This window comes from Lagopus leucura, unplaced genomic scaffold (assembly GCF_019238085.1).
Source record: "Lagopus leucura isolate 7727_CA_CO unplaced genomic scaffold, USGS_WTPT01 Super-Scaffold_741, whole genome shotgun sequence".
NCBI classification, from domain to species: domain Eukaryota; kingdom Metazoa; phylum Chordata; class Aves; order Galliformes; family Phasianidae; genus Lagopus; species Lagopus leucura.
In genome coordinates, this window is record NW_024962256.1 from 4,774,060 (window position 1) to 4,799,523 (window position 25,464).

At 39.8% G+C, this 25,464-nt stretch overlaps 1 protein-coding gene across 21 annotated transcripts in view; it reads right to left on the reverse strand.

Annotated features, from left to right (window-relative positions):
- ABLIM1 (actin binding LIM protein 1) overlaps positions 1-25,464 on the reverse strand; it is a 169,258-nt gene that overhangs the window by 14,637 nt on the left and 129,157 nt on the right. For 11 of the 21 annotated variants that reach the window (XM_042863831.1, XM_042863829.1, XM_042863825.1 and 8 more), the window contains 7 exons: positions 23,048-23,095; positions 19,290-19,367; positions 16,378-16,533; positions 13,262-13,297; positions 11,813-11,942; positions 9,532-9,651; positions 2,151-2,255 (listed from right to left, as the gene is read on the reverse strand). In XM_042863831.1, coding sequence (XP_042719765.1) covers positions 2,151-2,255; positions 9,532-9,651; positions 11,813-11,942; positions 13,262-13,297; positions 16,378-16,533; positions 19,290-19,367; positions 23,048-23,095 — 673 coding nt within the window. The remainder of the gene's footprint in view (positions 1-2,150; positions 2,256-9,531; positions 9,652-11,812; positions 11,943-13,261; positions 13,298-16,377; positions 16,534-19,289; positions 19,368-23,047; positions 23,096-25,464) is intronic. The other 10 variants (XM_042863839.1, XM_042863838.1, XM_042863837.1 and 7 more) reach the window with 3 other exon arrangements.

Genomic DNA, 25,464 nt, shown 5'->3' on the forward strand with positions numbered 1-25,464 from the left:
AGATTGCCTGAAGAAAAGAAAACATAAGAACGAGTGACAAGTAGAAGACACGTGGTATGAAGTCCTTTGGAGCGGATTCTGTAGCATGTGGATGCATTCAAATAATGAATAATTCATTTTAAATATTATCAGTGTGACAGACATTGGGAAATGCAAACAAGCAAGACATTTCAGGGGTGAAAAAACAAGCTATTTGGGGAAAAGTACCCCAAGTAACTTTTGTGGAAAATTGTGCTCCAGTCACAACAGCTCAATTTTCTTTCCGGCTGAATGGTTGGATTGAGGAGAATGCAGTGAGCCTACCATTCACTTCAAAAGCCAGAGAACAAAACAGCTGCTCCATACATAGTTTTGAACAGCCAACAGCACCTTGACTTCACAGAGTCAGTGTTAAGGGACATACTGTTCCTCCTCAAACACAAAGACTTAGATACATTTTCATGTAAGGATGACCACACTGCATACTATCAATGTAAGTCAGGAAAAAGTCACTTTTCAGAGCCCTAATGTAAGAAATCTAAAGCATATTCAAAAGATAAAATATTTTTACAATAACGAACTAAGATGGGAGCTACATTGTTCTAAACTACCCACCCACCCCAAACCAGCTCTTCAAGTATTCCACGCAGCCACAAATGCAGAAGTTAATTCAAAATCAGTGCTACAGTGCAAAATTTAAGTCGGTCTTACTGCAAGACCACAATGAGCTACTGGAAACTAAGACATTTGAGTCAAAACCCCATTTTGCTACTATATCATACTGCTTGAAAAAAATAAACTTTTCAGTCATATTAGCATGAAGGAAGAAGAAAATGTTTTAAAAGTACATTTTGTTTATCACAGATCTCATCGAAGTGATACAGGAGACAACTTTTGGCATTAAGGAAAACAATATGTGGGGAAAAAAAAAAGAAAAAAAAAAGTAAAACTATTTTACAGAACCCTATTTCCTGGACTAAATGACAGGGAAATTCCTTGCACACAAATGCACTGAAGTATTTTGTGCTAGTGATCTTCTCACGGCTACTTGAACAGCAAATAGGCACAAAGGCTAAAGGGGAACCAGGCAGCAAGACTTTAGTGCACACGTGTACCAGACAGCTTTATGGGGTACGTGCACACAGCTCCTGGGCTGCACTGCTCCAGCTGAAGATGACAGCTCTCCCACCACACCGTGCACTGTGTACCCAGCTGGGCTCTCCACACAAGTGCACTTCAACTCACGTCCGAGCAGCCAGGTTAGCTTAGGCACTTCACACAGCCTACCTTGGCCAAGCCAGGTCACCCTGCCTAAAAGCGAACATTCACAGTTTGTCTGCCAGGTCTGAGGGCAGGAGGAAGAGCAGCAGCCTCTGGCAGTTTAAAGGGATACCAGACTGATGGGGAGCTGATGAATAACTGGACATAAGGCTTTCAGCTAGCACTGATGCAATTAGATGATGTGTGTCAGCAATCCTAGGGACAGGACACAAACCCTCATCCTATCAAATCACGAGAGAGGTACTCTCACTTCAGAAGAGAACCCCCTTTATAGAGAGGGTATCCTCATGCATGCTAACTATTGCAGGTCTGTGTGCTTCTGCAAGGACTCCAAGGCACTGCATGAAACAGGTGAAGAAACATCCTCGCTTGGTTAAAAAAAAACAACACCAACACAACAAAAACTAAAACCAGACCAAAACAAAAAAAAAACCAACACAAAAAGAAGGGAATATTAAAGTAGAACTGTTTGGTTCAAGACTGAAACTAGTCCTGTCAGTGGCTACATGTGTAATGGCTCACTGGTCAACTCCTCTGCATGCTACTGTGAATCACAACCAATTCCTCCAAAGTTAGCAGAGTTATGCTCGTGCAACTGGGAGAAAAATTAAGCCCTCCATAGCTTGTATTCAGCTCATGGGCCATTAGCAGACCCTGAGAAACATGGCATTCTAACAGCAAAATACCTGAGCAACACAAGTCAAAATCACCATGAGCCCCCATTTCTGAAGGCACCACTCCTCCCACAAAGCTCAGGAGCAGGCAGACCCAAACCCTGCGTGCGCACCCCATGGCAGACAGCGTGAAACGATGGAGACAAGACAGAAGGTACAAAGGCTACATTCTACACTGTGACAGGACACCGAGACACACACAGTGCCAGCTCCTACCTGGAACATGGAAATGTTTAGGGGCCTGAGCGTAAGTTGGAGTGAGAGGGCGGCTGTCTGGCCGATAGGGGACAGGGGAGTTCCGACCGCTGGACGGCTCATTGCCTCCAATGAAAGAATGGAGAAAACAAAATGAGAAGAGGGAGAGCAATTAAAGAAAAATCAAATTAAAAAAGCAAGCCCAATCAAACCCAAACAAAACTGGTGGAATCAAAACGTCGAGGGAGAAAAGGAAGTTTAAACAAAAAATACAAACACAAACAATAACAAAATCTGGTAGCCCTGGTGACTTTTTTCCCCCTCATTTTCCTGCAGAGACAAAGATCTGTGTTCAGGCTGGAGTTGAGGCTTTAGCAGCTCGCACTCATTCTGACGGCATGCAGGCAGGAGCTGTGTGCTGGCAGCTAGTGATTAGATGGGCAATGTGGGAAAGAAGAATGGAAGGTTACTCAGCAATGACTTATTACAGAGATCGACATTGGAGTTAAAAGTCACAGGCACAGAGCACAGTAGTTGATATGCGAACTCAAAACAAAACCAACTCCAAGCAGGGTGAAGCATACGCTGGCAGCTACTTGTTCCCTAACCAAAGCGCACAAAAGCTACAGATGGAAAATAGCTGTTAGGCCACTTGGCCTGTATCAAAAGGCATACCTGCTCCTTACACATTCTTTCATTGGGTTAAGCCCTCTGATGGGAAGTTTATGATATGAAAAATCACGTGTAAAGCAATGCAACCCATCTGGTGGCTGCATTCAGATCACAGGTGCCACCCCAAGTCTATCAGTGCCACTCTTGGCTCCAGTGAGAAATACTTCATGACTGCTGACTTAGCAAATATGAATCTAATGTTTAAAAATGTAATTTCCATTTGTGTGATTGTTCTTCTTAAAATTATTTCTTTGCCTTCTAACAATCCACGCCAATTCAATAGTCCTGAAGGCTCCCATGACTGTCAGGGTGAGAGGGTTCTGCATGGCAGAAACATGCAGCTTGACTTAACAGCTGGATTTCCAAGCACATGACTGTGTGCACCGTAAAAGAATGCTGCTGCCTTTTATTTTGTGCCATTCTTTACTGTAGTGCAAACCCACAAAAGCAAAACTTTCCCACTTGAGTGCTTCAGTTTGTATGGGTGCAGCTGACCACAAAGGCATAAGACGTGAGCAAAAAACCCCTTCATTTTTTCAGGTACACACCAGGGACTGAAAAACCCAGCAAAGCAAAATAGCTGACAGCTCCATGAGGACTGTAAAACACAACAGAAAAACCCCTGCAGGTCTACTTTCAGCTCTAGGTTTCCTATGTTTCATTAGAGGACCGAAAATCTCAGACTTCTTTTGTATATATTATAGGAGGGAAGGAAAACAGAAGTTTTCTTTAAACTGTTCCTCTTTTAGCTGAGTGGTCATCTGCCAATCTTAAAAGTTGCCAGAAAGGGGGTGGAAAGAATGCTCTTAGCACACCTTGCTGAGAGAGATGTGCCAGCATACAAGACAATTCATCTGTACACGTGTGTTTTAAAAATGAGTGTGTGTGCAGTTTAGGGGGCTTAGCTGCATAAAATTTGTTCAGAAGAATCCATCTGCAATGTTCTGTGTTTACCAGTCTGATGTTTTACCTCTGAATGACTTGTTGCATATGACAACCTCCAGACAAGATTTTCTTTCAGCCACGTGAGTGGACAGCAGCTTTCCTATTTCGGGGGCAGTGGTGATGAGCTCCTTGATAGATTGTAGTAAGTGCTACATTTACCTGCTCTGAAAAGTAGCATGACTGATTACTTAAGGTAATACTGCCACACCTCAGTCTCTTGTCCTTCACTTGGCAATTCCAATACTGAGTTCTACTTGTCCCAGTCTCTGAAATACTATAATGGTGAAAGGCTCAGCTTGCCTAGTCTCATTTTACTTGTCTTCTGTTTCTACTTAGAAATCACGAGCTACTTTTTGGCAAAATAATTGTTCTGTAGGGAATAAGACACTAGCACTGAGATGGTCACAAGATAAAGTTAATTCCAAAATGCCATTTTGCCTTTTTGTTTCCATCAGCAGTATGTTCAATGAAGGAGATGAATCAGAAAGAATTTATTGAACTGTGGACTGTGACAACAGAAGAGTCACAAACCATTTTATCTGCTGGGAAGTGGTAGTCAAGATGATTTGTATATAAATACTTTAAGAGTGTGGGAATGTTCCATTTACAGTTCTTCTATTACTAACACTAGAAGTACCGGAAAGAAACCCTTCTTATACCCCTCTCTTTATCTAAACCAGACACAGCTAAGTATGATCACACCCATAAATGTATGCTGGCTAATCTCATATGTGGTACATGGAAAATCTCTTTAGAGAGAGCTGGTAATGTACAAAGCATGCAATACAAGGCACACAATTAGTGTGGTATCATCCTGCACATGTTGCTTTACAGACATCTCTGTTGCCTTGTATTTCCTGGGGTGCCTGTGCAGCCTGTCTCTTTCTAATCATTGCTACTATACTGACAAATGACTCTTCTTTATAGTTTCTAGGATTGTAGTCTCATTAACCACAACTGCTGCAGGAGGGAATGGTGCATCTGTTTAGATTCTCATTAGATCATCTCTGAGGAGTCCACTCTCATAACAAGGCATAAGTGCTTCAGAATCAGCAATAAAATCAGTCAATTTATGAAAGCAGCTCGTGCCTAGGAACCTGCTTCTGCATATAACCAAGAATATACTTATTTCAGTTTGCTTGTTATTCACAAAAATAATTACCAGTTAAACACAGCATTTTCTTCCATGTCTTCTCAGAAATGAAGAAAATATCAAAATCTGAAATGTTTTATTTCTAAAAGATTTCTTTTTTTTTTTTTTTTTACTAGAGCAAATCTGCAAAAATGACATGGAACTACTGTAAGATTTAAGTGCAAACAAACAGCCATTTTTCAGAAAATAAATTATTTTCAACTTTGTTAAGAGGAATTGCATAGACGTCTATTTAGAACAGCTTTAAGGTTTCAGCTACAATGGGCCTTAGGAACAGAAAACTGCAGGAACTTCATAGCAGTCTTAGTTGGAAAATGTTATGATTTGGTATGAAAATGGCACTGTTTGAGACAACATTGATTGCTAGAAATATAACACAGTTTCAGCACTTGCTGAACTCTAGATAGTGCTGGAGAAGCTAGGAAAAGCTGAAACTTCTAAGCCCTTGACCTTGGCAGTAACTTTAACCTGTGCAGCAGATCACAGAAGATGAATAAAAGGATTTTGAACTGAACAAAAATGACTGGTCATGTTTTCAGTGTAATGGCACTGTTCTTTTGACTCTGAGCACATGGGGTGTCCTGTTAGGTTTGGTGCTGAGGAGAATAATTGCTTCCAAGTTCAAAGGAAACTGGTGTTCAACTGAAAATGATGCAGCACAGAAACGTGTCTATGATAATATGAAAAAAAAAATCAGTAGTACAATTTGTTAAGCAGGTTCCCCTAGCAATAAGATTTACAATTGCTTCCCTATACAGAGTACAACATAATGCAGATTCCTGCTGCCTTCTCAAGTGTTTGCCACTGGGCCTGCTGTGCATTTCACAAGCTAAGCTCACAGAATCAGGCCAAAAAAACGTGTGTGCAGCCAACACTCAGCCTTCCGTCCGTTTGCAATTTAACTGCTCTGCTTCTAAACAAAGAAAAAAACCCAAACTCAGCGCACCTGAAGGCCAAAGACCTTTGCAGGTTTTCTCAAGCTGCCATTCATCAGCTTATCCAGATGCACAGACTCTATTTCCCGAACAATTGGAAAGTTGAGGAACAGCCAACTTGTTCTCCAGGTGGATTTTTTTCCTGCATCCATAGACCACTGGAAATAGTTATCACACACACACACTATTTGATTTCAGAGACCTCTCTCAAGGCAGGAAACCTGTGAAAACCAAGGCCCAAATTCACTATGGAGGTCGGGAGATTCCTTATGGGAAGGTCTGTGAGCAGAGAAACACAGAAACAGCCCTCCAACTCAGAGCTCCTTTTACACAGAAATCTTTGCAATAGTCTTGAATGCCTCTGAAAAATTCTAAGCATGTAAGACGAAATCCTGGGTCTCAATGAGAGTTTTGTCTCTGATTTCAGTAGGGTCGGGGTTTCTTTCATTCATGGACTTGTTTTGATTCTTTCATAGCAAAGACAGTACTTTATTGAGAGAAGTCCAAATTCAATGGAGAATCCAAATGAGTTTAAATGAAGTCTGGGCTGATAAATATTACACTCCCTTCCAGCCTGCTCAACATGTATGTTAAATCAACAAACTCTCGCTAAGACCTTCTTGGGCACTTTCAGCCCCTTCACTCCTCAAAGTTCTTCAAATATGGCATTGCCTGCAGGCAATGAGCATTACACTGCCTTAAATATTATGCTATGTGTAAATGTACAAACTGGTCTAAATGTCTACTAAATTTTCTGGCCTGTAGGTACAAAATAATATAGGTGTAACGTGACAAATACACCTTTACGATCATCATGCTGTTTGAAATCATGCTGCTTTACTACAGCAGTTTTGGCATCATTCATAGCCTTCAAATCCTCAATAAATAAATAAATAAATAAATAATCCCACAAAGCAAACAACAAAAAAAAAATTCCTAGAGCTTCATTAAATATTTCTTACAAACTTACACCAATTTTACTTTCTGCTCAAAGTACAAAGTGGCTTTGAGAAAGGCCGACTGTGTGCAGAGAAGATCGTATGACATTTCTTCATTAAATCATTGTAAACCTATCACATCTGATTAACTCTTGATAGGGTACCGGTTCTCATCTCAGATGCGTTCACAAGGATCTATTATTCTGTCTATTAGACAGAAGTGCCACACGCAATGGTAAAATGAGGCAGTTCTTTAAGCTTCAAAAATTGACATCTACAATATCCAAGGCAAACCCCTCTGAGTAAGAGGGCAGAGTTGCATCAGGTGCAGTCAGTACCAGACCAATCTTTATTTTCTGCTACACAGATGTAAAAAAGGGGTACTTGGACATGTGGTTTATAAGGGTTGCAAATAAAGAACCACGTGGGAAACCCAGATTAATCCCATCAGTGGATAGCCAAATAGCTGTTTGTGAACACAAAGCAGTGCATGTTCATGTGCAACTGGGCTCCCCTCAACACTAGATAAATTTAAAAAAAATAAAAAGATCTTCAACAAAATTTTCTAACCATGAGCACTTCATTGAACACTTAAGATGCTGGAAAAATTACGAAAGTCTTCAGGCCTTCTGACTTTTTATACCTTTTAGCATTTTTTAGCAACGGGAATACAAACACCTTTCAAGAGTTACTTATCTTCACCTTATACAAGTGAGACAAATGGCAATTGTTATCTAAGTTCAGTGGACCTTATTGTATATTTGATACACATGTGAACATCCTGTTACCACCAACAAGTATGTTGGTTACCACTCCACAAGTATGGAGATAGTGAACAAATCACTACCAAATCCCCATCTGACAGTGCTAATAAATTAACAGCCGTAAATCTTTCACTGTGAGATTGCAGTCATTTGATGGTCCTTCTCCAAAGCTTCTGCAGCACTCCTTATATCACCCATTCTGGAGGGAGTGTGTACCTACCAGTTCCCTTTAAATCCCATGCAAGTACCTAACATACACATTAACCTATGAACCAAACCAAAATGCCCCAGGTCACTTTCATAAAGTGCTTCTTTTTCTCAACCAACAATAAGAGATTACTCTCCCAATTGAGACATGTGAATTACAAGACGTGACTACCTGCTGCTTGCCCCACAGGCAACACAACATCCTCATCTGTTGTGCACCGTCACAGTGATGTGAACCTCAGCTTTTGGGAGTTCTGCTTAGTTATCACACACGAATCCTGTACAGGTCTAAGACCTGAATGTAAAACTTTGAAACACAAAGAATTCTTACAGTGGTCGTGCCCATGGCATCACTCACCACATCTATCTCCTAAGAGCCAATACCCACTCCTTTGTCCACAGCACTTGTAATTCCAATTGGCCTTTTAAACCAACCAGCAAGAGATACAAGCCTAATCTCCATGTATTTGAAATATGAAAATAATAGGCATGGATTTTCAATATGAATTTTCAATGATTTATCTGTTCAAGAATAGATCTTTTTCAGTTCTCAACAGAAAAAGAATGAAAATGCCATCTGAAAGAATGTGGACATTAATTTGGATTGTCAGCAAAGAAATGTTGAAATTGCAAGGGTTATGGATTAACTGCATGCTGAAATGAGCTGTGTATCTATTTTTAAGGGTCCCAATTTTTAAAGTTCAAAGCGAGGTTTATTTTTCTGCAGTGAAATAAAAGGGAAGTTGAAAGTGTATATTAATGAAAATCATCTAAGAAAACGCAAACCTAAAATTAGTAATGGTGATCTGATCGTTTGAAGAGAGACAACATTGAGATCTATTAGCATTTCCTGAAGTGCATGGAATAACCTCCTTGCAACTATCTTTGATTAACTTCAATTTCTGATTATCTGCATTAATCAAAGGTGCCAGAATAGAATCCATGCTCAACATACTCAATTGCCTCTTTTTGAGCTTTTCCAAGTGATATAAACTACGACTGTCTTCCCCAACAGGAGGAACAGCACAGCCAGAGCACTCCAATAGAAGTAAAACCATATTCACAGAAAGCAAGAAGTAAAACTAAAAACTTATTGAGCTGGATGAGCTTTTTGAAGGGACAAAAAGAAAGAACAACTCCCATCCTGCAAGTCAAATATTGTAAAAGAACAGATTAAAAAGCAAGAAGCGACCAAATCCTCAGATAGTGTAAATCCCTGCAAATCTACTGCCTTCAGCAGAGTTTGCTGATTCTCACTAGTTGAGGAGAGGCCTAAGATTTTATTTGTTGGGCACTTGTTACTGCCAACAAAACTGAGAATGATTGATTTCCTCATTGCTACTGATCTTTATGTAATACGATTTTTCTTCATATTTTTTGATCACCTTGATTTCATATAGGTATTATCTGTCGTGCATTTTTAAACGCACGTTTTAAGAGTGTGGAAATAATAGTTAATTTGATGTGCTTTCTGCTTTAGACACTGCATATACCAATTAAAAAGAGGCTAAATTAGGATCTAAACTGACGGTGATAATGCGTCCCTCTGCATTTCTAGTCGGGAATTTGCTTGAAGTCTCTTCAGCTAGGGCCCTTAGAAATGACATACATCCTTCATGAAAGGACATTATGTCTATTCTAACAGTTCTAAGTGTAACGGCACATTTCGAGGCATGCTCAGCTCTACAGCCAATGATAACCTTACGGAGATGCACCTTACTAGCTCTGACAGAATGCTAATAAATCTCCAGCCTGGAGGGTACTCCCTGGAGAGGCCTGGCTCCTTACCTTTGACATGGGGGATGAAGTGGTGTCGGAAGGGGGAGTTGGGGCGGGAGTCATGGTGAGCGGAGCTGAGACTGCTAGTGCGCAGGTATGACAACCGCTGCACACCAGTAGAGAGCAGCTCTGCAGCAGCAGGGAATCGGGGGGCAGAACAAAATGAAAACAAAGAAAAACAATAAGAGAAAGGCAGGGAAGGAGGCTTCAAAGGAAGAAAAAAAAAAGGCATTACACAATTAGGGTTCTGAAAAGGAGGAAGGAGGAAAAAAAATAAAGGTTAAAAGACGTACCGAAGGGTTCATAAATCTTAGACAAAATTACAGCAAGTGGTTGAAAAGATGCTCAGATTTGAACTGCATTGCTGGTTCAGCAAACTATTTACTAGCTTAATGAGCTTATGATCTATGCCTTGTTACCAGAAAGTAGCCTGCTACCATCATGCAAACATCACAAACATTGATGCTCAGTTAGCTGAGAAAGCAGCTGTCTTGCAAAGTGCCTAACCAAAAAAAACATCAGTCAAGAGGCATGCAAGCTGCCTTCTATTGTTTTAAAACATTCCAAAAATGCTGCCAACGTCAGATATGACATCAGGGTACGAAAAGGCTGCAAACTTTTTCAAAACGTGAAGCATTCCAATTTTGAAGAACGTGATGCTGACAACGTCAACACAGTGCTTCACTTCTCTCTCAAGAGCAGCTGGAAGCCAGGAGTTCTCTGAGGCCACTGAGCTTATTCCGAGAGAAATTACTCTTGCAAATAACCAAAGGTACCATTAGGAGAAACATATACACACGTTATTATTCAACACGAATGACACTGTAGGAAAACTATAAATTAATATTAATAATTACCCCAAAGCGGGGTTGCAAAGATCAAAACAACCAATTCTACAGATGTTGTCTGTATCATAGGAGAAACAGAAGCAGGTGACCCACAGATGAGATCACCTGAGCAGAGATCAGCTTGAACAAAAATATTCTCAGAACATCCCCCAGACTGAAATTTTGAAGATTTTACATTTGGACCCTTCTGATTGAACAGATAGTGAAATTCAATCACAGTAAAGTCTGGAATGAGGCCTGGATTCTTAACTGTCTCTGATACGACAGAGATGGAAAAATCCCCTTGGAAGTGCCAGAATCAAGAGACAGAAGTTTGCAGCTTTTTCACGCTTTATAAACGTCTTTCAGTTTTAGCTGTAATGTCATTTTAAAACACAATCATGTTGTCAGCACATAGTATCAGACACAATTTGCTTCTGTCCCACCTCCCTTGAGTGCTTTAAATAAGGCATTCACTGACAGACACAATTAGCTGCTTTCAGCCCACCCCCACTAGGAAATGGCTGCTGCTCTCATGTTCCACAGTGGTGGCTCTATAATAAATCTTTAATTTTAAAAATGCAGCTCCTATTATGTATGGGCTTTTGGCAGGCCAAGTGTTCATCTGCAATCATCAAGGAAGATGGAACTGCATTACTGCATCACTTAACTTAAAAACAGGTCACAAAGATTTAATTTGTTAGCATTAAAAGTAAATTAGTCTTGAAAAGTACTCAGTTAATTGCATTTAGAGATACACTTTTATGCAGTTTGGGTGTGGATGAACACTTCAGTTTCATGTATTGCTTTCACATCCACAATCAGAAATATGAACGCACTTGGAAACTGACCTGAATGTTTATTATATTATACACAGAACTTGTACATCACTGCTAAATCACTAAAAATGGTAGCATTTTCAAATGTGCTTTGCTATTGTCTACGATTTTAAATAAGAAATCTGTCGTGCACACTATGAGTCTGTGTTTAGGAAAATGATGGTATTTGGAATATCTGGGTTATTTGCTGTTCCATCTGACATTTCATGGGTGCACCAAGCTTCAACTGAATAATTATTTTTTCAAAGGAAGAATCCTACACGAGAGGCTGCTGTCCAGTCAAGTCGTAACTTTTGTTTCCAAAATATGGTTGCTCTTCCCAAATTCCAGAATGAAGTTTGTGATTTGTTACTGTAAATAGTTGCTCACTTTCACAAAGTTACATACATTTGAAAAATAATCAGAAACAAAAGCAGAAGATGAGTACTTATGACATAAGACACTCATCAACCTAGGGCAGAACACACTGCACCAATCAAGAACAAAAAAACAGGTAGAAAAGGAGATACTAAAATATGCAACAACTTTTCAATCAGCTGCTAAGAGAGACAAGTGCTTCTCTGTGCCACTAAGCGACACAATAAACACTGCTTTTACAAATACTTCTAATGCAGTTGCCCTTACCGGGTCTGTGGAAATGCTGAGGGGAGCGTGACATGGTGGGCGTGTAGCTATGGCGACTGTACACTGGAGAATTAATAGAGCCCTGACTAGTAGACCTGTGAATCATGCGATCCCGAACATCTTGATAACCCTGCAGAACAGAAGCAATAAAAATGGAATTCATTACAGAATATAAATGCACATTATACGTTTTTCTAAGCAGTGCTCAACTTTCATGGATCCGAAAACATCTACAGAAGATACTGAAAAAATATGTTCCTTAAACTTTCAACCCATTTCATTATTACTGTTATCTAACTATCTGCTCCAAAGACTGATCCATTTTCACAGCCAGTGTCTGTGATCAGTCTTGAAAGGTTCAAACTCTACGTGTCACTCAGGGTAATTTCTATCACACTTCCTGTGATCCCAGGTTCCCCATGTTCCTATGGCTCCATAAGGGAAGTTGCATTCAGAGCATCCTTGTCCTGCAGCACATGGCACAAGATACATGAGCTAGTCATCAATTAGATCAGCTGGAAACCAGCAAGAATTGAACAGCTGAAGCACAGAGCTATCCATGGCTTCACTTACCATTTGTCTCAACTAGCTACAACAAGGGGCTGAAGCATCCAAATTAGATCTGCCCCCTGCCCTCCCCTCTGAAAACAAGACCCCTTCTTGTACAGCGAAGCCTAACTTTCTCCATTTCCTGGAAGACAAACCCAAGCCAAACAAAATGAGAAAGCACACACAAAGCAAACCAAAGCAGGACAAAAGAGATGGGAGCAATTTGAATGCATGAAGAATTACAACAAATTTTAAAGACTTTTTTTTTTTTTTTTTTTAAACATGTAGCAATCACTGTGACTTTTAGATTGCAAACAAGCAATACTTCCCCATCCCAAAATGATAACACTTATGCAGTGGTATCATCTACACCTACAGTATTCTGACACATGACTGTCCTGATATATAATATTCCTGTAATGCTTAAAATAGCTCTAAGGTCAAAACAAAACAAAACCAAAGCAAACCAAACCATAGCTATGTTTTCTTCAAGGTAAAACTACAGCTGTCTTAGCAGCAAACGTAGTTTGCAAAAATTATTTAAATTCTTAGAGCAGTGTTTTAGGTAATGCAAGTCATCCATCTGAGACCCTGTGGGTGTCACCAGAAGGATGTGTGTTTAAGAAGTGACCTCTGCTGGACAAATGGCTCTGTGTTACAGACAACAATTGGGGAGGGGCACCAGATTCATTTTTGTATAATCTGTCAGTGAGGACTTAATGTTCTCCTTTTAAGTGATCAAAAACCATTTCTATGTGCCCCCTCCCCCCCCCCCCCAAAAAAAAAAAAAAACAAACAAAAAACAGACAGATCAGATCAGGCCAGGAGCAAAATCAATCAAAAGCAATCACTGACGTGAGTAATCCTAGTCATGGTAAGATGAGGTTTCACCACACTTACTTCTGCTGAAGGGGTAGGTGATAATGTCCGTGGAGACTGCAAAGACATAAGAAAGTAAGGTTACAGAATCATCACTGCATGTCTTGGGCTAGAAAATGGCAACCCAAACACTGCTGCAGGTAGAAGGATATTATACAGCAGTACAAAACAGCACTGTAGGCATTACTGAGGCCACCGTAATGCTGCAACTTGCTTTTTCCACATTGCTCAGGAACTGGTCCATAAATCACCGAAGCGCTTAAAGTTTCTGGGAGAATCTATAAGCGTGATTAATTCAGTCAGCTATCATGCCATGACATCTCTCAGCCATCTAATGATTGCGGTAATTAAAACATAGCTGTAGAGATCAAAATCAGAAAGGATTGTTAATTTAATAAGCATGCCTGTTACGAAGAACTCTTTAAAGTGGAAATCAAAAGTAAATAATTTTAACTCAAAGCTTTGCATGGCATCAGAAATACAGAACAACTTCCAAGATGAAGCACATTTTTCCTTCAGTACACACAGCCTGGCAAAAATCTGCTTTTTCCTCAAGGCTTTATTTTTCATCCCCAGTGCAAAGCAATACAAAGACGCCATCATTTCTTTGATATGATCTCTCTCTAAATTAGCTTTGTGCTCACCCACAGTTACGCACAGAGAACCAGCAGGAATTACAAGCATGTATACTGAAGGAATTATGCAAAAGCCAGAGGTCATAAACATGCACAAGACTTACTAACAGCTTCTATTACAGATAGGGAAACCAAGGCAAGACATATCTTTAGAAACCAACTTAACCATGCATTGCTTGGTGGTACAAACTACAAAGGCTATGTGCAGTTACCAGCTATGTGTCATTTATCATAAGACAATTAGAAGCTGGAAGATCAGGATTGAAAATATTTATTTTTATGCATTACATTTCAATATTATTTAATTGCCATAATAAGCCTGGCAAGAGATTATGCTCTCAAGTAAGACCACAACTATTACAGAACAAGATTTTTAGCTAAAACATCCAGCGCCCACTAGATGGTGCTATGTGAAAACTTTTCTCATCACGGGCTTCCAGAAAAACAAGACTGGTAGTTAATTGAACATGAGAGACTATTGGTGAGAAACTTTCCAATGCGTTTCCCTTTCATTGCAATGAAGAAGAAAACGTTTTGTCACTTTCTATGTCTGAAGTACAGAGTTTTCTCGTAGCTCAGTCCCTGCATTTAAGGTTTGTCTGCACCACTGAGTTAATCTTTCTTACCTGGCTTTAGTGTTGTTTTGTTTTTTTTTTTCCAGTCATGGTGAAAGGCATTTCTAGGGTATGATTTTAAGCTCAGGCTCACAGTTTCTTTAACCCCATCACATATACACACTTTCCAAACAGACTGCAGGCTAACTCACTCAAAGCCTGTAAATCCTAGCCATGTCTAACCACGTCACCTCCTTTGCTTTTTAAAGATGATGGTGACTGGTGTATGACATACCAAGATTAAAGCATCACTCATTTATGACAACACAGACACAGGGATCACTGCACCCTGATGGACTTCTGCTTTCATTAAGGAAAGGAAAGGGAGGACAAAGAGGTACAAAGAGGCGAGGTGAATTGCCCAAGGTCACAGCAGTCACTGGTAGCATGAGGCAGAGAGCCCAGCTCTCTTGAAAGGAAGATGAGAACCCTTTCGTTTCTGGAAATTTCTGTAGTCACCAGAAATTAATAAGATTTAATGCTGGTGATAACACAGCATAAGAAAACACCAAAGGCTTTTGCTCTTCCCGAGAATAAGCATAATGGCAATTTCCAATATATGGCTTTATCAGCGAGCAGCATCCCCTCAAGGATTAACAAATAGTTCCTCTGGGTGAGATCAGTTCCTCCTCCGTGAGTAACAAGAGACTGGTTTGTAGCTGGTTCTGTGGAATGGCTGAGACCTGTTGGAACCGGGCAGAGATCACCAGTGCATCTCAGTGGATGTGAATCAGACGTCAGCTGGACCTATTGCCAATCTGAACTGGAGGGAGAAATTCTGTAATTTGATCTCTTAATCTCTTATTTCACTCATGAGCTGAACTCTCTCTTGAATTTCCTCATATTTATTTATAACTCTAAGTTAAAATATTAGCCCTATGAAGTATTAAAGAACAAAGTACAAAACCTGCTGTAAATCTGACCTGCTGGTGGGTAGTATATGTTGCTGAGAGAATATTGTCAGTCACTTCAGACCACTGTCTGAATGATCTATTGTAGTTCCTTTTTCCTCAGTTTATCTTCATGTTCAATTCACCAAGACTGTAAAATGAATCCACTTTTATGCCCACTTAGATTTGCATTCTGGAAGTCAGATTTACAGCTACCTGGTACCACTTGATAAAACCTACTTCATGACCTGCACTGGAGCCACCTAAACAGTAACTGCATCTATGGAAGTTCACCTGAGAAACAGGGAACCCTACAGCCTGAAAGCTGCCTTTAAATACAAGTTTAAGTAAATAAATTAGATGGCTGCTTCTCTTCTTGAATTCTTTACTAAACGTCAGCAGTTTAAAAAGTGAGGCACCTATTTCCACACTGCAACTCACCTGCTGTTTCCAGTTGGAAGAGCACTTAATCTCAACTTACTTCAGATTCTATCTTGTACGTGTAGCAGTGTGCTCCAGAAATATATTTCCATTCAATCTAAGAGAAAGTGTCTTGCTGTTTTGAACCCTTTTACTGCCACAGAACATCATGGTAATTCCTCATATTCTGTTGTGAGCACTTGTGCTCTGCAGCAATGTGCCTGCTACATGGCACAGTGCTAGGCTGGCATTTGCCTCATGTTCTGGACCCAAAGGCCAGAACACTCTTTCAAATTATGAAGACACACAGCCTGCAACCTGTTCCCCATTCCTCTGCCAGCAGCTGGTGTTAATGCAGACAAAAAGCAGACCTGTGTGTTTAACTATGCAGTTTCCCCACCTAAGGCATCATCATGACTGTTCCCATTTAATGCAGATCAAACAGACAAAAAGCACTTTGAACAGCAGCAGCAACAATACTAAAGAGTGTTAATTAGGAATTATTTCAGAAGAGGATAGAAGCGTAGCAGGCTTTGAGTAAAGCTTATAGCAGAATGGGTTGCTTGTCAGTTCATTACCTCTCCAAGACTCTGTCTCTCCTGTCTGTCCTCGTAGGCGGAAGTGTAGAATGGCTCATAAGTAATTAGGTCTGGACGTTCAATGTCATAAATGGCCTTGACTTTGGGAATGGCTGCTAAATCCTTGTAATCAAGGATCTCATTGTCTACTTTTGCCTGAAGGTCAAAGACAGAACACAAATTAACTTACACAAATGCACTGGCAATTTCTATTTTACACAATTTATGATTCTGTGTATTTGTTATCACACTGTTGCTATGGAAAACCCTTTTTGGCACTCCAAACATAAAATGACTGCTTCTTGTTCTTCTCCAAGTGGGCCTCCTCTCCAAGAGCACACAGTGTTTTCTGAGTTTAGGAAAGAAAGAACACTGCATATACAGATGCAACACAAAAGTTCCCTATCAACTGCACTGAGCTGGAAACTTCAGCTCTATAAATGACTCATTTTGTGTCCTAAGGCAAGTCATTTCACCTCTGTTCTTATTTTTCCATCTGTAATATGTGTGATATTATCAACTAAGTCTGCTGATCACAGAGATTATGAGAGGATTCCATGCAGGAGATACAGACAGAATGTCAACCTCTAACTTTGCACACAAGAGGAAATACAACTTGTTACAAGGAAATAACAAGGCAAGCAGGACTGGTCAGGGCTATGCATCAAACTCCCTTCCAACTGAAATTAGTATATTGCATTCATCACTCAATCTGTATGCAAGATTCTAACTAAAGTGTATGTTAATTAATACTAGGATAATATGTAATACTAACATAGACTCTTCTTTCATTAGAGCTGCAAAGAACTCTCAATTAGTTTAGAACTGAAAGTAGGAAATCAGTTCCAAAAAGACAGCTGCACCCTTCAGAAGAAGCAGGAAAGAGGTCTTACCTACTGTTTATGTAGCTAATATCTTTCCTCACTTAAAAAAAGACTTGCTGAAAAAAAATCATCGTAAATTCTTACCTACACTATAGAAATTCATTTTATTTTTAAAGCCAAAAGGAGATATTCAAACTGCTTTTCACCTTCACTCTTCTACTAGCTACTTTAGTTACACATAGCAAGCTGTACAAGGCAATAAGGCTGATCTGTTTCTGCTCACCTTCCACTGTTCTGACTGTTAGCACTTAGTATCTTTAAGTGCATTTACCTTCCCAAGCTCTCCTAACAACCACTCACGGTGATTCTTATGTGATGCCACAAATCAGACAAGCAAGGACTGAGATTGTTAGCAAATCCACTTTCTAAAAATAGCACAAAATCTGTTTAGCTTTGACTCACCAGATATAACAGAGTATCTTTAGCCAATTTAACCCTTAATATAGGCAGCTTTATGAATTTATAATTTTTTTTTATGACAATCCGTTAATGAGCTGTTAATGTATGAATATTTTATTCCAGTGTAAATTACCACACATTTTCACAGATCTGAATGTAGGCCAACATTCTGGCTGCCACACAGACTCCACTGTTCAGCAACAGGTGAGGTTTCCTAAGCTAAAGTTTATGCAGGTGATATTACCAGCACAGTATGCTCTGTGGTTTGACATCTGTAAGTGTGAACATTTTTATCACAGTAGCTGTTTTTTGGCTGCTGTTCAAATGCACTGATGAACTAACATTCAACCCAAGCTCAGAACTTGAGATTTATAATATTTGGTACTGTTGGTATTTTTTCTGCATTATTATATGTGTACCTGGTAAATCTGTATGCCTTATGTTTTCACCTGTACAATCTTAATATTATCTACAAATTCAGCAATTCAGTGTGAAATACAAGTAACACGAAAGAACATTTGCCCTGCAGTCTTCCTTTTCCAAACAAATCTTTGTCTTTGATCCCCCCAGAATGGACTCTAACTTGCTTTCTTGACATTTTCTTCCTTAGCTTCTACTTCTCCTTTCCTTCTCCTTTCCTTAGCTTCAACTTCTCCAGGTTGTCTGGAGCATGTTTTACATGCTGAGAAAGATTACACAGACTTCCAAGAAACAGGGCTTTTAAATGGATGTGAGTTCTTGGAAGTGTAGGTTATACGTGTGCAAATATAGCAAAATTGGCAAGGCTGAGCAGTAGTTATTCACTCAATTACACTTGATTCCATACTCTTCAGAACAGAATTAATAGATGACTTTTTTTTTTTTACCCTACAGAATTCTCTACCAAGAAAAATGGGCACTGACAACACTGAAATGCTTGAAAAAGTAGTGTGAGCAGAAAATAATTATTGCTTCAGAATTTTGAAGCAAACATTCTGCTGATGCATTTCTAACTGTCATCTCTTAAATTACATAGGTTCAAAAGGTAGCAAGAAAAGAAAAAGATCTTTTCCAAACTTAATAATTCTAAGATTCTATGAAAGAGGTAATTTGATTACTGAAGGAACCTATATCTCAATTAACTACACATAAAACAGTTTATCAATAGCTTTGCACTGTCAGCACTGTTAGTCTAATAACAGTAGGATGCTTAATATCCTTTTTTGTTTTAAATCCTTCCCTTCCCCCCTTCTTTTCCTTTCATAGCCAAATCTAACTTCTAAAAATGTGGGATCAGCCAGGCTTCCTTCAGTGTGCCTCACCCTTCACCCATGTTCTACAGCTGCTGATAGCAGACCTCTCAAGAACTGCGTACTGAAGCGCAAAGATAACACGTCTAACAAAGTCAACTGATCTGTCTTCTGTCCCTCTTCACATCATCCAGTGATTTCAGAAGATCTGCTAAATGTTTGCTTGGCCTGAAGAAGCTCTGCCCTGCTCTTGAAATTATGTAGTGATAAGAATTACGTGGCAATGAGAATTTTAACAATTTAACCACTAGGATGCAGGCAATAGCATCAGCATAAAATGATTTATTTCAGCATGGAGTATTTCATGTCCAAGCAAGGGCTCATCAGAAGGAATACTTACATAGATAGTGTGGCCCGGTGAGCCAGGTATACTGGAACCTGGCCTGGAATAAATGCTTTCTGATGATGTTCTGGTAGGCTGAAAAACAAACAGCAACTTTTCAGAGCCATCTAAAGCAATTAACGTTTGGTAACTCTGGATACAAGTGGAGAAATCCGCACATTGAAATTGACTGTATTTAGAAAAAAAACCACATCAACACAAGATCAAGCATTCTGGCAAATTCCACAGTCTCACAAGGCAAATGGACTCCCTTTTTCTGCAGCAGAAGGAGTGCTGTGAGAGGTGAAGGAGGTTTTCTAAATCATAGTGTGAAAGACTGACAGCAATAATGAACAAGTCTAAATGACACCTGCCAAACTCACTGCAAGGAGCCATACACCATACAGTTCAGGACGGTCATTTTATCAAAATGTTAATTCACAAACAGCAAGAGAGATCAGCAGCCAGTGGTTCAGCAGCCAAAATTACTGAGAAGAGCACAGCACACACGTTACTGCATTCCAGATGTTCAGTCACTGGATTTCCATCATGAATACAGGATTGAAATCAGCCTTTTTCAATAGAAGGACCCGAAATCCTTGGGGCAGTTCCCTTACATCTGCAGTACGACTTAGACGCAACCTAAGAGCTAAAATGTTGCTTGAAATGTCTTGACTCCCTGCATTGTAAACTCCTGATGTTTAACAACAACGGCCTGGAAACTGAAATTCAGAACAGTCACACCCCTACAGAGTGAGAGTTGTTGTATATTTAGTGGATTTTTCAGCATTTCTTCAGTATTAAACAGACACTGACTCCCTTGGGGAAATTTTACAAGAGCATCTTAGCACCGAGATATGGGAATCCTGAAAAATTTATGAATTTGAAAACCATTTAATTAAAATGGGGCAAGAACTCACACATTCAGCATGCAGCAGGCACACAAAGTTAACCAAACACGTCCCACTTCCACTTGTGGAGCAATAAACAATTCTTGCAAAGAATCAACTCCTCTCATAAAGCAATGCATCAGTAGATGATTCTGATGACGCTACTGCAGTGGGACACAATGAAGATACTGAAAATTAAATCTTGCCAACTGTGACACTGAACTAAGGGACCTTTTGGTCATTGATTGAAGAGAAGGAAGGCTTAGCAGCTTGGCTTAGTGATTTTTCTTAGTAAATGTTGGGACTGAACACAACGAGGCTACTGGAGCTTTCTCATCCCTCAGCATGCACTTCCTGATCAAATTCTCCAGTGCTGAGTCTTTCTACTTTTAATTACATCCCCAGGAAAACCACTGGACTCATCCTTATAAAAATGCTGAAGACTACATAAAATTGGATTTCTCTGACTTCATTTGTGGAAATGAAATCATCATAAGCAGGGATAGTCAAAGGAATTAAAGGGCTTTGAACACATTCCATCAAAAAACGTGAAGATCCAGATCAAACAGACAACAGATGTGGCCATGGAATGACATAGCCACCAATCCCCTCCGGAGCATGTCTGAGAACGCCTTCTCAGCTGGACCTCTGTATGTTTCTTTCCTTTTTCCTCTGTAGTTGCAAATTCCTAAATCCCAAAAGGGAGCGCAGAAATTTCTCAGCTGCCCTTTGGCTCCTCCCATGATGCAATCAAAGAAAACCCAAACCAACAACAAACAATCCACTTGTTTTATGGAAATGTTACAAGACTGAAGTTGGCTGCTGTTGAGAAACACTTCATTCCCTTTTGCTCTGCCATCTCACACTGCTGAGCAGAGACATGTGTAACATGTTGCTGCAGTTGCTATGGAAAGCAATTGTTTTCATTGCAACACAAGGAACACAGCTACAGACATGAGGTTCTGTGAGGGGTGTCTGTCACCTTTCACTTTTGGCAGACGTACTTCAGGAGTTTTGTCTGATTAATTTTCCCTCTTGTAGGAAAACAAACACAGGAGCCAGCTCCAGCTTCTCAACTGGCAAACCCTCTGGGATGCACTTCTCTCCGGCTCTTTGTAATCACTTCAAAAAATAAGAATTTTTCAGTCCTTGCTCCAGCCCTGAGCCTCACTTCTTAATGCAACTGCTAAAAGCTTGTTCAGCAAAGAAAAATTCCCCTGTGCTTGTCACATCAATGACTGCACTGAACAGAGTCAGACACGGTATGAAGCCACACCCTGCTATTGTATTTCTTAGATGTTCTTTCCCAAAATAAGAGAGTGGTTGTCAGGTGGACTGGCAAGTCATAGCACCTGCCCTTCAGCTCCTCTCCATCATGCCATCATCATGGCCATGAGGCAGACATGACACTCCTCAAAACCAGTTTTCCCGAACTTCCCGTGTACATTAATTTAACCTCCCATCTACTTGTTGCAGGGCAGGATCCCACCCTCCCAGACACCACCTGACCACATGAATCCAAGCAGGGTTTTCTCCCTCTATTGCCTCCTAGAACAAAATCTTGCTTGATTTTACAATATAATCCCAAAAGCAGCACATGAAAGAGGACTTCTACACCTGCCTCACTTGTTTATTTGAATAAGGCAGTCTGTTTCCACTGCAGATAGCTATTTCCTACTCTGCTGCTTCCCACGTGGTCTGGGAGCCTTCACAGATCCGCATCTTCCCCTAAAGAAAATTGAGGAGGAGAGCTGATCAGAGCATATGTTAAAACTGGAACTGTGGCAAACCTTGATTCAACCTTTAGCCTCATTGGAGATACCACACGAGCATCTCACGCACATATTACTGGAAGATAACAGGTAAGGAAATGAGAGGAAACCTCCTTTAATAGGAATGCATTCCTTTAGATGTTTCAGTCCCACCCAACAGGCCTGGGACACCAGATCTGCACATCGTACAACTTAAGTCATCTTATTTCTGCAAGCACACCTGGTGCCTTCTTTACATGACTGCTTTTTTTGCTAGGGATTCAAATACAGCTTTGTGTAATGACACCTTTGATCACAGGAATTTGAAGAAAACTTTTATTAAGTGCTATAACTATTTTTTTTTCTTGTACTTTGTAGCCTTTCTTCACATTTTTTGACCGTGTAAGTCATTTATTTTTAATTTCCTCCTCAACCCAAAAGCACGTAACACCAGTGTGTATAAGTTAGCATGGGATGTCTGTAGCACATATAGGAAGTGTATGAATGTACATGAAAAAAAGCAATAGAAATTCAATCAATTGAAATTCAAATGTATCAACCAAGACACCACTGCACAAAGGATCCAAAACATCTGTAAGACTTCTCCGTATTCTTTGTTTTATCACAGACCTCTTATTTCAGTGGTTTTGTTCTTCATTTCATGCATTTGTCTTCGATGCAAAAGTTCTTTACCAACTTCATTTCCAGACTGTCAAAGGCAACCCCAACTCTCATGCTCCCAATGCTCATCCTATTAGGCTCACTGTGAATTTCAGCACTCAGTTACAGTATCACCCATGCACACGCTCCAAATCGATTAACTCATTACTTCAACATTAGATTGCAAAGCTTGACACGTTCATCTGCGTTTATCTCAGTCTGTCATGTTATCATGCATGGCGCATCATCTAAACAAGTGAGTTTCTAAAATAAAAGCATCTACGCTGGAGCCATTCACATCATCCAGTTACGCTGCAATGTGGTGGCTATGGCTTTTGAAAGTACAGATGTTCAGAATCATGCACTATTAAAACTTCCAAGTGCAGGCAAACAGATCAAATCTGATCCCGAGAACATCTGGCCAAACAGATGCACTGTTGTTTAACAAAGGCATCGTCAGCGTTGTCTACAGTACCTGCCTTAGTTTTTTGATAGAGTTCATTATGCAAGGCGGTGATAATAGCTGCAGAAGAACGAATACGATTTCACTTAACAGCATTGAACATTACAGTTTAAACAAATTCTCTAAATCCCAGAAGTTACTGTAAGGTATATCTGTAAACAAAAGAAGTTCAGCAGGTAACTTACTCCACTTGGCAGGCACAACTTTGCAACAGCAAGGAATCTGACAGTCCCAGTACAACACTAATGTGAGTACCTGCTTCATCAACTACACGGTTTTACAGGTGTAACTCAGCTTGTGGAACCAGAGCTCATTATAGGCTGGTTTGCCATGGATTTCAGTAATGTTCAGTGGCAGTGTATAAGACCAAGAAAGTAATTCAGTGCTACAGCATTCATTGTGCCTGTCTGCCAGTGTAACTCCTGACAAGTGTGTTACCTTCAAATGCACGGAGCCTGTCATTATTTCCCTCCCTTAAAAATTTACAACGTGTGTGCATAAAGACAAAAGTAAAGAACAGGTTTAGTTCAAACTCACACAGATGCGTTTTAATCAATTACAACAAACTTTTTCTTTCCTTTCTAGACAAAAAAGCTGAAAAGGAAAAGGTATTTTCAGCACAGTCACTGAAGTCACACTGCTACCAAATACAGTCTTTCATAGAAAGTAAATTAAGTGAAAGGCAGAAAAAATGAAGTGAGAAATATATAACAGTGAATTCAGGGCCAAACTCCTCACAGAATTCACAAGATTTCACTCATTCTTGGTTTTCTTCCTCAAAAAATCTTAAATAATAAGATACTTCGATATCAAATAGTAAGATTTTTTGAGATAGGTAGCAAGTATGACTTTAAAAACACTGAAGTCATTTTTCATCTTAAGACATTTTTCCCCATAGTTAAGTTATTGAAATTTCCTGTGTTTCTGCTTACATTCAGCAAACAATTAACACCTGTAAATATGGGCCTCAGTCCATAAATAGCTGTTCATGGCAAAAAGCAGCAATTATTGCACATGAAGTGTGTATTTCATTTATATTCCACAAGGCTCTTTTGTTTTCTTTCTGGCATTGCCTTTGGCATCAAACTCCTAGTTAAATGCCTGCCTTCCCCTCATTTCAGCAGCACCTCCAGTACTCAAGTTTGGCAGCTCAGAACTTTTCTTGGGCTGGCAGTCCTAAGTGCCTGATGCGTAATCACTGCATCAAATTGACACTAAAAGTGCATAAAGTTCCATTTGAATAAGACACTGAGGATTGTCTTCTCCAGGTTACACACACCATCCAAAGAGCTATCAGCAAGGTTGTCATATGATGAAGATCTGCAGTAGACAGACACCTCTCCTGTTTTGCCAGAAGAGTAACGTGCCACCATGTTAGCAATAAGACACAGTACCAAATGGAACTCACTAGGCAGCCGGCTCACCTGAGGCTCAACATTTCTTCCTGCCTTCAGTGTTAAAGGTGGTCATAGATCTAAGAGATCATCATGTATTCTTGCTTCTGGATAAGGTTTTGTAATTTATTTCCCACTAACTGTTTGGTACCAACAGAATTCCTGAAGCATGCACCTTCCTAATGATCCAACTATCTCAGACATGCTCTCCCTTACTGCATGCAAAAGGCTTTTGCATCAAGCAAAACAGGTAAAATTAAAATCTGAAGTTTTCATGTAGATTAATGTCCTTGGCCCATCTTAACAGCAACAGCAATGATAGCATCTTTACCCTGCAGAAGATCACATGAAGTCAAAACCTGCTTTGAATTACACTTCGTATAATCAGCATGTGCATCTAAACAGAATTAAATATTGAGTACATTTACACAAGAAGATATAATCTGACCCTAAGCTACTTCAATGCTACAGTCTACAGTACGAGAAAGTCTACCTTAATTAGAAATTAATACATAAGCACTGCTACAAAGGAGAAGAAATGGAATTAGGTGGTGTTCTCAAGTTCAGAGACCCTCGTGGAAGTTTGAAAGTGGAAAGGTGGTTCAGAATCAAGAGGACAGGAAGGACCTCTTAACATCAAATTGGATGTTCTGCTGCTTACGGACAGGCAGATGCTATTGAGCAGTGTACATGACATGTTCAAATCCTGCATCTTGCAAATATTTTCTCAACTGAAGTTTTCATCTGTAGATGGTCAGCGAGTATAAAAACAAAATTGATGCAACTGATAGCAATTCTTTTTCCTAAAAAGCACAAGCTATTGTTCATGTAGTAACAATGGTAACTGTTGTTACAACAATAACTATTGTTACTACACTTAACCATCCCTTCAAATTCAGATGCTTTTTATCATTTTCTTACGTTTCACATTTGCACTCTTATTTTTTGTTTCAGAAGAAAAACGTCCGATAGCACAAATGAAGCACTTCATTAAACAAAATTTAAAACATGAGAATTAACACTGCACTACATGAT